The sequence below is a fragment of the Clupea harengus genome, chromosome 13 (genome assembly GCF_900700415.2).
Source record: "Clupea harengus chromosome 13, Ch_v2.0.2, whole genome shotgun sequence".
NCBI lineage: Eukaryota > Metazoa > Chordata > Actinopteri > Clupeiformes > Clupeidae > Clupea > Clupea harengus.
Genome location: NC_045164.1, coordinates 16,416,218 through 16,429,250, shown reverse-complemented (window position 1 = coordinate 16,429,250; position 13,033 = coordinate 16,416,218). Strand labels below are relative to the sequence as shown.

The 13,033-nt window shown below is 42.7% G+C and overlaps 1 protein-coding gene across 1 annotated transcript in view; it reads left to right on the top strand.

Moving 5' to 3' along the window:
• LOC105892723 (rab11 family-interacting protein 2) overlaps positions 1-13,033 on the top strand; it is a 56,180-nt gene that overhangs the window by 12,589 nt on the left and 30,558 nt on the right. Inside the window, exon 2 of the mRNA XM_031579470.2 lies at positions 1,371-1,768. Coding sequence (XP_031435330.1) covers positions 1,371-1,768 — 398 coding nt within the window. The remainder of the gene's footprint in view (positions 1-1,370; positions 1,769-13,033) is intronic.

The window sequence follows — 13,033 nt, the reverse complement described above, 5'->3', positions numbered from 1 at the left end:
GTACATCATAGAAAAGTAATGGGAAGGTAGGCTAGGGTATGTAATACATTGTTGTAATGTAATGTTTAGTAGAACGTTGGACTTGATAGTTAGGTGGCAATGGGCAGCAGGAAGCAGGGGACTTTTGAAGGGGAGCCATGGACAGGCTGCAGCTGAACCTTGCAATGGAGATGGTTTATAATGGGAATAAAAGACATCTTGGGAGAGAATGGAATTAGGTATCTTAGTAGGTTGCCTTGTATACGTACTGTGTATGTATAGGTAAGTTATAATGGTGGAGGCCAGTGGTTACGACCAGCAGGATTGCAAGCAATGGTCCTTATATAGGGAGAGAGACAAAAGACTGATTGTCGGTCAAGCTCGACTTAAATGACTAGTATGGTGTTAGTATCTAACACCACTATGTATGTGTGTGTTTGGGCAGCTGCATGGCTGAATGAGCTTACATAGTGAAATAGGAATATTTATTTAATAATTTCATGTGTGTAAGTAGCCATGAATAAAAGATTTGTGCAAATGTCATGGTGATGGCTTCAATTCCATTTACAGCCAAAGAGGTGCCTGAGGGTTAAACAAACAGGTGATGAGGAACTAGACAGAGTGTGTTACAATATTATTTGTTACCTGAATAAATGCAGAAGGCAGAGAATTATGTTTACCCTTGCTGTGATTTTTCTTTTCCACCAATATATGGTTTTCAGGTTTAGGCTGGTACCATGTCGTCTTCTTATGTTGTAAATTATACATGGTGTATGTTCAGTCAAGACTCTACACAAGAGAGACATAAGGGTGTCATTTAAGATCAGAAGTACGGTTTTCTTTTCAATGAACAGGCTGAAATAGCACTGCACAGCATTTGTATATGTAGAAATGACTGATGAGCAAAGCAATTACCTCTCTGGAAAGTTATTCCATATCCTCACCACAGTGTTGTGAAAACAACAGTAAGACACTGGTATGCATTTAGGACAATGGTAGCATTACTACTCTTTGAAACAGACCCGTTATTTTCAGAATGTAAGTTAGTAGGTAATATGCAGTCATACATGAATTGTCATATATATATTTATTTTAAACATGTATTAATGTACACATCTTTATTTTCTGTCAACAACTCAATTTGATTAATTAATAAAGCACTATTAAAACACTGTTGTATGGAAGTATCACTTCTGAAAATTGGAGATGCCGGTAAAACTTGCTTAATTTGGAGGTACCAAGAGGGTTGTTACATAGAGAGTTGTGAGGAAGTCAAAATGTGCTGGAACTTGTATGTAAAAGCTGCTAGTTTGAAAATGAAAATAGCGTTGGATGAAACAAGACATTAATGCGCTAGATTGTTTGACTAAGGTCTGAATCTCTCCTTTCAGCTGGTATACGTTGGACTCCAAACCTGGGAAGAAGTGCAAAGAAAGAGGCAGGATCCAGGTGAGCATCCAGTTCACGCGCAACAACAAGACCAGCAGTATGTTTGAACTCTCTGTGCAGTCCAAGCCTCGCTCACCTTTCTTCAAGCTCAAGGATAAAATGAAGGGCTGCAAGCAGCATAGTGGAAACTTCTCCGACTCATCTTCAGCTTTACCATCTTTTGGACCATGTAGTTCTATAGCCAAGCCACAGCATCAAGGCTCAGAGCATCCTACTCAACTTCAGTCTGAACCCGAGCCTATACAGTCATTACTAGTAAGGAAACACAAACTTTCGGCTGCCCAATCCCTATCAGATCTCATTGGCTCCAACTTCTGCTCTAAAATGGATTCTGCGAGCGGTAAGGTCCATTGTGACTGTCTTGTTAAAGTTCAAGTAATGGGTGTTTGCACTGTAAATCTGTCTAATCCAGGTACCCCGAGTTGCTTGACAAAAATCGAAATGATTCAACAGTGGAGAGATGGTGTGGTCCTGGTGCTGAAATGTTCTAACTTGATGGTTTCAGAAAATTAATCCAAGTGTTGTTGATCATTTGTGCTGCGTCCGTGCTGATATGTGCTGAACAAATCATAGTGTAAAGGGTTTTGAATAAGAATAAGTCACAGTTTTAAGGGTTTTGAATAAGAAAAAATCCATTGTAGTGCTACACCAAAAGGAAAAGTCTAAAAAGAAAAAAGTTGCAAGGTGCGCTTAAAGGTCCGCAAGACGCGGAGGCGCATCACTCATCAATGTCACACTCGGCTCATTTGGTTGCGCACGCAGCCCCGCTTCATAGGCGCCGGGCAAAACCATAGGCAAAACAGCCTGGTGCGCCTGCGGCTGTTTTGCCGGCCACACTTTGCCAAGATGTTTTTGAACCGTCTACGTTTTTAGAAATGCGTTTGGTGTGTTCGTACCCATAGAGTGCGTGACACAGAACCTAAGTGGCAGCAGCTCATTTTCTGTTAAATCAGAGAAACCATCTATTGACATAAACAGAAGTGAATCCAAGTGTCTGGAACAGCATGGGGCAGTGTGACAAAGAGTACTCTGCGAAACAAGCCACATTTCTTTTCACTTAAACAACTTTATCGTAGTTTAATGGACTGCTCTAGCCAAAACATGATTTGGCTCTCATTTTGACTGAATAAATTCAGCCGTACGTACGAACACATTCTCTTTCTATTTTAGATCACTCAGATGCCAGCTAGCTAACTTGCTAGCACTGAGCCCAATGACAGAGGGCTAGCATCCACAGATTTTAAAAGCATTGATTGATCAATAGCTTTGATCAGATCAGTAGGCCTGAAGCCAATGTGTTTATTGGTCACTAGCTCAGTATATGCATCAACAGTAACCAACCCTGGTTAAAAGAATGAAACTCAGCCTACCTTACCAGAATGATTGACTCTCCTGGTCCCTGTTGCATCAGAACTCCATATCAAAACGATTTCAAAGTCTTTATGAATACTCATTGGAGCCTGTCTTGTTATCAGAGCCAATGTCTTTAGACGTCTCAAGTACCTGTACGACCTTTCTGCCGAAGCAGGCGAGACGGAATTACACGATTATATTGTGTATGTGAATGTTTGAGTTCACAGAGTGCACAGTCTCTTTTGGGATGGTGCACAGATCAGAATCAGTTCCCAACTGCGTTGTTGTGTTGCGCCAGCTTGAGTTTCAGCTCAACATCTATGCCACAAAATGCCTGAATTACCTGAATTTACCATCTATTCACTTGTACGGCTTTCACTATTATAGTCCCACACATGACTGAGACATGTCCTCCCTGACAGACCTGACTTCCATTAGTTAGCGTCCTGAGATGATCACCATCTTAAAGGTCAGACACTTATCATTACATTATGAACATTATTAGAAAGCAGTTTACTTTGATGGGGATGCATGCCCCATGGCATTACATTGTATAGCCGTTTTGCAGTTGCCGCTTATAGCGTTCTCACTCAATAATAATAATAATAATAATAAATAAAAATAATCGGATTTATATCGCTTTTTTCAAAGTTCTTAAATATGCTTAACATACTGTGGGATAAAAGAAAACAAACATTAAACTCTTTAATAAAGACATAAAAAGATAAAAGAAAAGAATACAAACTAAATAAAAACATGGGGTGGGGGGGGGGGGGGGGATTAGTTGGGGAAGGCAAAGCTGAAGAGATGGGTTTTGAGGGCCTTTTTGAATGCTGACAGTGTGGGGGGAGTTCCACAGGGAGGGGGTGGCGACTGAAAACGACCTGTCACCCCAGGTTCGGCACTTGGTCTTTGGTATTTGCAGGAGGTTGGCATCTGCAGACCTGAAGCATCGGGAGGGGGCATGTTGGTGCAGGAGGTCGGAGAGGTAGGGGGGAGCCAGGTTATTGAGGGCCTTTAGGTGGTGAGTAGAATTTTGAAGTTTAACCAGGAGCCAGTGAAGGTCATGGAGGACTGGGGCGATGTGGTCACTTGAGCGGGTACTGGCAAGTAGGCGGATGGCAGAGTTCTGTATGTACTGGAGTTTATTAAGGACTTTGTTTGTGGTATGATACTGTTGCAGTAGATGGATGTTACAAATGCATTACTGAGTGTTTCTGCAGCAGTGGGTGACAGTGAGGGTCGGAGGCGGGCAATGTTACGGAGGTGGAAGAAGGCTGTTTTGGTGATGTTGTTGACATGGAGCAGGAATGAGAGGGTGGAGTCAAAGGTGACTCCAAGGTTATGGATTTGGGTGGAGGGGGTGACAATGGATCCATCAATATTGAGTGTGAAATCCTAAGTGTGGTGGGTAAGGGAGTTTGGGCCAATGATTAAGATTTCAGACTTATTGCAGTTGAGTTTCAGAAAGTTTCTTTGCATCCATCCTAATGTCCATTGGGCAAGTGTTGAGGGTAGAGTGGGTGGCAGCAGTGATGGTCTTGGAGGAGAGGTAGAGCTGAGTATCGTCGGCATAACAGTGAACCTGGAGGCCATGGCAGCGGAGGATCTGTCCAAGTGGGAGCATGTACAGGATGAAGGGAAGGGGACCAAGCACCGAACCCTGGGGGACTCCATGGGTGACAGGAACTATGGTCGATTTGCAGTTGAAATTAATTGATGGCTGTCTGAGAGGTAGGTCTTGAACCAGGAGAGGGCAGTGCCAGTAATACCAAAGGTGGATTTGAGGCGTGAGATGAGTGTGGAATGGTTAACCCCTCTCTCCAGCAGGGTGTTTTTTGACAATTTCCGCCTATTTTTCTCTGTTCTCTCTCTTTCATTTAAAACTTGAATATCTCTGGTTCTACACATTGCATAATAACCATTCATGGTTTAAATTAAAGAAGACACTTGGGCCATCAACTGCAACTCGTTAAAGTGTTTATTATGTCATTTTAGTTTACATTTCAGAGCAGCAAAAGTACGGATTTGTCAGGAAAAAACATAACAACCTATTTTTTTTTTTGGTTTCTTCAGTATAGAACTGGGTTTTGAATGTCAGAGGAAACCAAAACCTTTATTTCCTGATTCAACAACATCTTGACAGTGTGTGTAAAAAATTTGAAGCAGATAGACAAAAGTTTACAAGTGCTACACATCAGTTTCCATATGGTGTCTTTTTAGACGTCTCCAAGTGTCTCCTAACCTCTCCAAAATCACCAAATACAAAAGTCACTGTATATCCAGCATTCAAACTTTTTTCTTGCCTTCTGTACTACAGCAAACCAATTTGAATTAATTTCAATGTAGTAATTTGCATTGTATTGTATTTTCTTGTGAGAATATACATGATGGTGTATAGGCTACCCAAAATATACCCAAAACCTATCCAAATCCATTTAGAAGTACATTATCACATTATCATGAAATGTTTTTTGTGGTTTTGTACTTATTTGAAGTGAAGCCTGTCCTGATGTTTGTTCCAGTGGTCTCAGTCTTTCATAAAATAAAATAAAAATAAAAAAAATGTCAACACCAGAGCCCCGTTAGCCAGAACAATTACAAATGCCTCACATGTAATGTGCTGTTACCACCTCCTACAACGTGGATGAGGGGTTGGATTTTAGGAGGCAAAGAGAAAATGAACCACACACAAAAAATGACTTTTACAAATATGTATATAAAAAAAAATACATAATTTTTTTTTTTTTTAAATCGGACACGCTTGTGCCAAAATCTGAAGCAACACCGCCCTGGGATAATGCACAGGGGCACGTCACAAGCCTCACATAGCCATATAGTGGATGACTTGCAGATTCGGCACTTCCTCCTCCCCTTGGTGGCTTTCAGGTGTGGATCATTGGAGAGTCCGCAGGCTTCCAATGGGACGTGGTCCGTGGATGCCTCGTTGGATGCCAGCTCCTTCCCAACTTTACCCAGCTGCTCACACAGTGCAATCCTGAATTTCTTCTGGGTGAGGGGTTTCTGGTTCTTCATCTCTGCCATCTCCTTGTGGATGAGGAAACTGTTCACCACCGCATTATCTACAAAGTGTAGAAAGAACTTCAGGTACCAGCGGCTTGTTTTCCGGGTAACAGAGAAATATTTGATGAGAGCATCAGAGAGGTCCACCCCCCCCCCATGCTCTTGTTGTACTGCTTGACTGCATCAGGCACAGGAAACTCCCTCCTGGACCAGGTACCATCGGGGTTGCGGACACGGCGCTGCACACTCTGCCCACTGTTCGCTTTGTGTATCGTGGAACACATGGTAACGTCACGTGTGTCCTTCCACTTTACATAAAGCAAGGAGCCCTCACGTATCCAGTGCATGTCCCCTCTGGCAGCCTTCTTGCCCAGCGCATTGTCTGTTGTCCGTGGAAACCCCACACGGTTCTCCCGGATGGTCCCACAGGCCCCAAAGCGCACCTGGTGTAGATGGCTGAAAAGCTTGGTGCTGGTGTAGAAGTTGTCTACATAAACATGGAACCCCGTGCCAAGATAGGGCACCTTGAGCAGGTTGACAACTGCGTCAAAAGTTAGTCCATTGCCACTCGGAGACGGCGCCTTTCCCTCGTAAATGGTGAAGTCACACGTGTAACCACTCTGGCTGTCGGCCAGGACAAACAGCTTGTAGCCCCACTTGGTGGGCTTGTCCTTCATGTACTGTTTCATCCCGTTCCTTGCCTTTGTGGCTACCATGCGCTCATCCACTGACAGGTTCTTGTGTGGGTGGTAGTGTGTCCTGCAGGCCGTGAGGATGTCATCATGAAGAGGCTTCAGGCAGAAAAGGCCATCATACCCAGGCTGACCACGGAGCTGGTCATTTACCACATCAGCAGCTGGGTCACTCATGTGTAAATTTGCTGTGATGGCCTCATACCTGTAGCCTTTCATGACACTGCGAGGATAGGGAAACTTGAAAAAGTTTTCTTTCTTCCACAAGTCCCTTGCAGCGGTCACCTTGACCAGGCCGAGATACAGCACAATGCTCAAATAGTTGCACATCTCAGATGGCTTCACCTCTTTCCACCGCATCTTTGCACCCTCCGCAATCTTCCGGGCAGCATATTTATTTGTGTTGATACACAGCATTGTTTGTGAAAAACAGGTCGAAGATTTCCTTGTATGATTTCTGGGAATCAAGCTGCGGTCCAGGCATCCTCTTAGGGCAGAACGGAAACTGTGGGGGGCACACGTCCTCTTCAGCACCATCATGCCATCTGTCCACCGGTGAAGGAGGCAGCAGTGGTATGGGTGCTGTTGCTGTCTTGGAGGATGACTTCACTCTCCTTTTGGCCCTCGTCTGCCCTGCAGAAATCTGTGAAGGGCACACGTTCTCCTCAGAACCACCAGCATGCCCTCTATCCCCCAGTGGGGCAGGTCTCCTCCTCTTTGAAGGAAGCAGCCATGGTGTGGATGCTGTTGCTGCCTTGGAGGATGACCTCACTCTCCTTTTGGCCTTCATCTGCCTTCGAGCTGGAGGAGGCCTTGACGGTCCAGGCAGGTCAGAAGAGCTGAGGGGTGTTGGATGAGGGGAGAGGACAGGTGTGTCTCGTGCAGGGACATCTCTGAAAAAAAAAATCAATTGGCAAATGTTATACAAACAACCCAGCGAAAATAAAACTATAGATTACTGAGTAAGCACAACTGAACATCTCCAAAACAACTTTGTAAAATAACAAAACACAATATGCAACTAAAAATAAGATATATGCAACATGGGGTTGGTTTATTCCTTCCTGCTATGGGGTGGGGTTAGGTGATAATTGCTCAGTTGTCTGAGACAAAAGAGAGTATATATCTAGATGTCTGGGTTACAGAGTCTGATAATACATACTAATGAGGATACTCTATGGTTGGTGGGATGAGAACAGGTGACAAAGGATGAAGAGGGGGTCGTTGATAGCAGGAAGGGAGCTGGTTTATAGAGTTCTAGATGCTAATTGCTCATTTATCTGTGAGACAAAAGAGAGTATATATCTAGATGTCTGGGTCACAGAGTCTGATAATACATACTAATGAGGATAATCTAAGGTTGATGGGATGAGATCAGGGGACAAAGGGTAAAGAGGGGGGTTTTGATAGCAGGAATGCGGCTGGTTTATCGAGGTGCGAATGGGTCAGGTGCGTGTCCGTAAATCAAAGATTATAGACAAGAGTATATTCTGTTCAATCAGTCATATGAGCATTTCTTACTATGTAAACAACAATATTAGTTCTATTATATTACTGCTATTACAACACTATTACTATGTAAACAGCAAACAAATAAGACCAGGAAAACGTCAATATAAAATAAGCAATGCGTGATGAAGGCTGCATCCACCCACATAACCTAAGTAGCTCAGCCAGCTTGCTAGCATTCGTGCTTTTTATGAGCATTTCTTACTATGTAAACAACAATATTAGTTCTATTATATTACTACTATTACAACACTATTACTATGTAAACAGCAAACAAATAAGACGCTCAACATAACATAACAACAGCCAGCTTGCTAGCATTCATGCTTTTTAGTCAGATAATACTTGGTAATAATATCGTGGAAACATACCAAAATGCATGCTCATAGTAGTAAATGCAGATATGTACTTACATGTCAAGGACACGGTCAATGCGTTCTTCCCAATCCAACTCATCGAAGGAATCAATACTTGCTCCATCGGAATTATCATCTGCCCAGCTTCCAACATCGTCTTCTTCACTGTCTTCAAACATGAACTCCAAAGCTTGTTCGGTGGTATATTTCTTCATTTTTGAATGAAGGAATAGACAATAATATAGACAATAATATAAAATATAAAATAATATAAACTATAAGACTATAGGACTATAATATAAACTATTATCTAAACTCGCATGAAACTCGTAGTTCGTATTTCGTATCTCGGTGTCGCGTCAAATTCGTCAGCAGGCTGTCAGAGTGAAGAGAGCAATGAGCTGCGTCATTACGCGCGGGTCATGAATCTTGTTCACTCGGTTACGCATTATCCAATCAGACCTTTACATTACTCAACGACAGGCAAAGGAGGTACCATTTTAAACCTGAGAATGAGTACTATTGGATAAAGTAAGTGTCAATCAGTTTCTAGTAACTTGATAGGAGGAATAGCCATTTTCGTAAAACCAGCAGCGATACCAAAATTAGGTAGAAGTTTGTAGTACAAATGAAAATGAACGAAGCACAAGGAATTAAATGTACTTTGGCGAATTGTAACAACACAGTTTCGTAGACAACATATATGGCTTTTATTATTAAGGTTTGTTTCAGAAAAAATATATTTATCTTGGCCGCGATTGGTTAAGGGGAATTCGAACACGTGTTAAAAACGTGGGGGGGGGGTCCGCGAGGCGTCCACGCACTTTTGTGAACAGTCAGGTTAATGGTGTCAAAGGCAGCTCTGGGGTCGAGAAGGATGAGGATGCTGATGGAACCAGAGTCTGAGGATAACAGTAGGTAATTTGTGACTTTGATCAGAGCAATCTTAGTGCTGTGTTTTGAGCAGGGTGACTGCGGCAAGCTTGTGGTGGAGGGGACCTAGCCAGAAGACAGGGAGGAGTTTACAGTTTTGGTGAAGAGTGGACAGAGTGTGGAGAGACAGGCCTTGACGAGGGTGGAGGGGAACGGGTCCAAGGCACTGGTAGATAACTTCATACCGGCTACCACTAAGGAAAGGTCAGACGGAGAGATTTCATTGAATGATGAGAAGGTGTGATCTGTCAGCAGTGGGGGGTCAGGTTCGGTTCCAGGAGGGGTGGAGAAGGCCAACTGGTTGTGGAAAGTGTCAATTTTATTTTGGAAGAAACATGAGAATTCATTGCATTTGTCAACGGTGAAGGAGTGGGAGAGGTTGTCCATAGGTTTAAGGAGTTTGTTGATGGTGGAGAATAATATCCTTGGGTTAGTACAGCCAGACTGGATTATTCCTGAGTAATATGCAGAATGGGTAGAGTTGAGGGTATTCTTTGTATGCCTCTGCGTGAACAGTAAGACCTGTTCTCCTGGCGAGCCGCTCAAGCTGACCCCTTTACATTTTAAGTGGTGCAGCTTCTCAGTGAACCAGAGGGCGGAGTGTGTAAAGGAGACAGATTTTGTTTCAATGGGTGGAAACTGGTCCAGGCAGGAGGAGAGTGTGGTGTTATAAAAGTTGACCAGTTTGGTGGGGGAGGCGTTCTGCATGAGGGTGAAGACTGAGAACAGACAAGGTCTAGGGTGTGGCCTCTACTGTGGGTGGGGAAATCTCTGTGTTGAGTGATAGCATACTGTTTTTTGATTTCCTGACGGTGGACAATAGCAATTCCACCACCGCAACCGTCCAGGCGAGGTTTGTCCATGTATGAATATCCAACAGGTGTGGTTTGATTCAATGAAAAATAATCCAGAGGTTTTTGCCAAGTTTCGGTGAGACAGAGGAAATCAAGCTTATTGTCGTTATAAATTCACTGAAGATGAGACCTTTGTTATTTATTGAATATGTGTTGAGTAGTGCAAGTTTTACATTGGACTGTTTTCCGATGAGCACTTTGGCCAAGGCTCTCAGACAGTAAGTGCCCAGGTGTTGTTTGTTGTGATGACGTTGTTTAGATGCGACTGCACACCCTGCACAGAGACGGGATGGAATTTTCTGAATAAACAAAACTTTCGACGGCAGCCTCTGTGAATATAGCGAGGGCGACGCAGAAGTCCAATGTTTTTGATGATGTCCATGCATCCAGGAATGGTGGGTTGATTGAGTTAACAGTCCAAGGAGTTCCGAAATGGAGTATCCCAGCGACCAAGTCAGCCAGAGAGGAAACCAGCCCAGCGTCGCCGACACCCAGCAACCCAGCGCCGCTAGCCAGTGGTGACAAACTAGGCACCCAGAGGAGGAGAATCGACAAGCACAGGAGAGCAATCCACAGCACGTCAGAATACCGGACAGGGGTGCCAAACATCAGAATGCCGCAGATAGTCTGTTGCCTAGGCTAGCAGCGAAAGATGGCAAGCTGGCCAACTACGCTGGCAACAAGTGGCCCTCTGAAAGGCAGCGGACCTAGCAACGGAGCCCAACTGCACCTGGACAGCAGGGAGGCTGACCTTTGGCAGATCTAGCAGAAGAGACCGAAACACACTGCCCGTGATGGATCAAGGGTCGGATTCAACAGCAGCAAAGCCCCCTACGTTACCTTCACCGAAGGTGTCGTCGACGTCACTGACAGCTTGCGGTGGAGTTAATTGGCCTAGCTAGCAGGCTTAGCAGGTAAGAAAGTTAGGATCAACAGGTAGAACGGTCAGAATTTTCAATCGGGAGAGATTTAGGATTAGGGGGAAGAAGTTGACGTTAAAAAGCTATCAAACAAGCTAGATAGAAATAAATCTAAAATTGTTTGCCGCTTCTCTGTCTGTTCAAACAACGCCAGCGTCCTCTCCTCGTACGTAGCTGGAGATTGAATGTCTGAAGGGGTACGGGACTGTAAAAAGTTTGGGAACCACTGCCTTAGATGATACTAACCTCATATTACCATGATTACCTGTAAAGTGCAACCCATATATAAATTCCTTGTGGTAATCTGCATTTTGTGTATTAATGTCATGACCAGGAGAGGTGAATATAGGCCTAAGTGTAAAGTTTAATCTAAATGAAAAATGTATGAAAATGTTAAGTCTGCACATCCCATAAGAGGATGGAGATTAATGGTGCCTTATATGAAATGAGAGAGAAGTATTCCTCTACTGTCTTAAGCTATTTTGTTAATAAATATATATATATATATATATATATATATATATATATAATAGGTGGGGCTACCGAGTTTAATCAAACACAAGTTCTATATTTTGCAACGTACTGCTCATACAAATACGCTGCGTGAAAGAATGCTATGTGTTCTTGCTTAATTTCACCATTGGGTGTTACTCAAAACACAAATAATGAGTGTTCAAGGGTCACAAGTTGTTTTGTAAGGCATACTGTCAAACATAACTTGTTGTTTGGAGCAGATAGAGTAAAAGTACAAGTACCCAGCAAAATATATACTTAAGTAAAAGTAGAAGTACTACATCAACAATCCTACTTAAGTAAAAGTCAAAAGTACTTACTTTTAAATGTACTTTAAGTATTAAAAGTAAAAGTACTCACGCAATGGGTTGTCTCTCAATGTCTAGGCTGTGCCATTTTGATAAAGAATGCAGATATAGCTACTGGTAATACTTATGCCTCTACAGATGTCACTACTAGTAATAATTATAAGCAACAACTTTTGTTTATTGGAAAGGTTGGTGTACTTATTGTGCTTACCCTCTGTAATACTGTTCACACTCAAATTTACAATTCTACGGATGACAAGTTATCTACCAGGAATTATCTGCAAAGTGAATACTGTTAAGCCTAACCAATGAAGACAACATGCAAAATCTTTAAATCTTTTATTTAATTGTAAACGATTACAAATGTAATTGTAAAACGGGTCAATGCAGAGTTTTATGCTCTATTGATTGCAGAAAAGGAAAAAACATAATAATGTGTAACCCAAGACTAGGCATTAAGTTTGCATGCCAGGCAATAACCAGTCAATAAAAAAGGCAGATCTTCACGCTAGGTTGACATAGCTAACCTACCAGCGTTATCTTACCACTACGTTAAATGAATAATGACGGTACAATCATTATACAATCATCGTTATTTTGATGCTATTGCTGTATGTCAACATGTATTTCGCTAGATAACAGTATTATATCATGTCAGTAACCAAATTAAATATATATAATATGCAAAAGTTAGGGACATTAACTTAGCATAGCAAGAATTCCGCTTATTCGACATGCTTCTTTAAATTTGAAGGCGAATTCTTGAAGGCTAGCAACTCCTTTTTTCAGGCAGACAGGAAACGCACTGAAATCTCCACGAGTCATTCTTGTGGCCTCTGAACTCGAACATGTCTTTTAAATAGGGCCCAGGCTGGCTCATATCAGAGGGTCGAGGCTTACTCTGGATCCATGTTGAATGATTAGGCAGTTTGTCAGGCTGTCTGTTGAATGTTTAGCCAAAAGGCAAGTCTACCGCTTGTGCTGCTGCCAAACGCGCACTCTGCTATCATTGGAGCAGATAGAGATAAAAACTACCCTTCCGAAAATGGACAAGTCTCTCTGGTGCCACCTATCAAGACTGGTTTTCCCTTTATGAAATGCATCACTTATATTGAGTTTAATGCTTCTCTGTTTCTCCTTGGT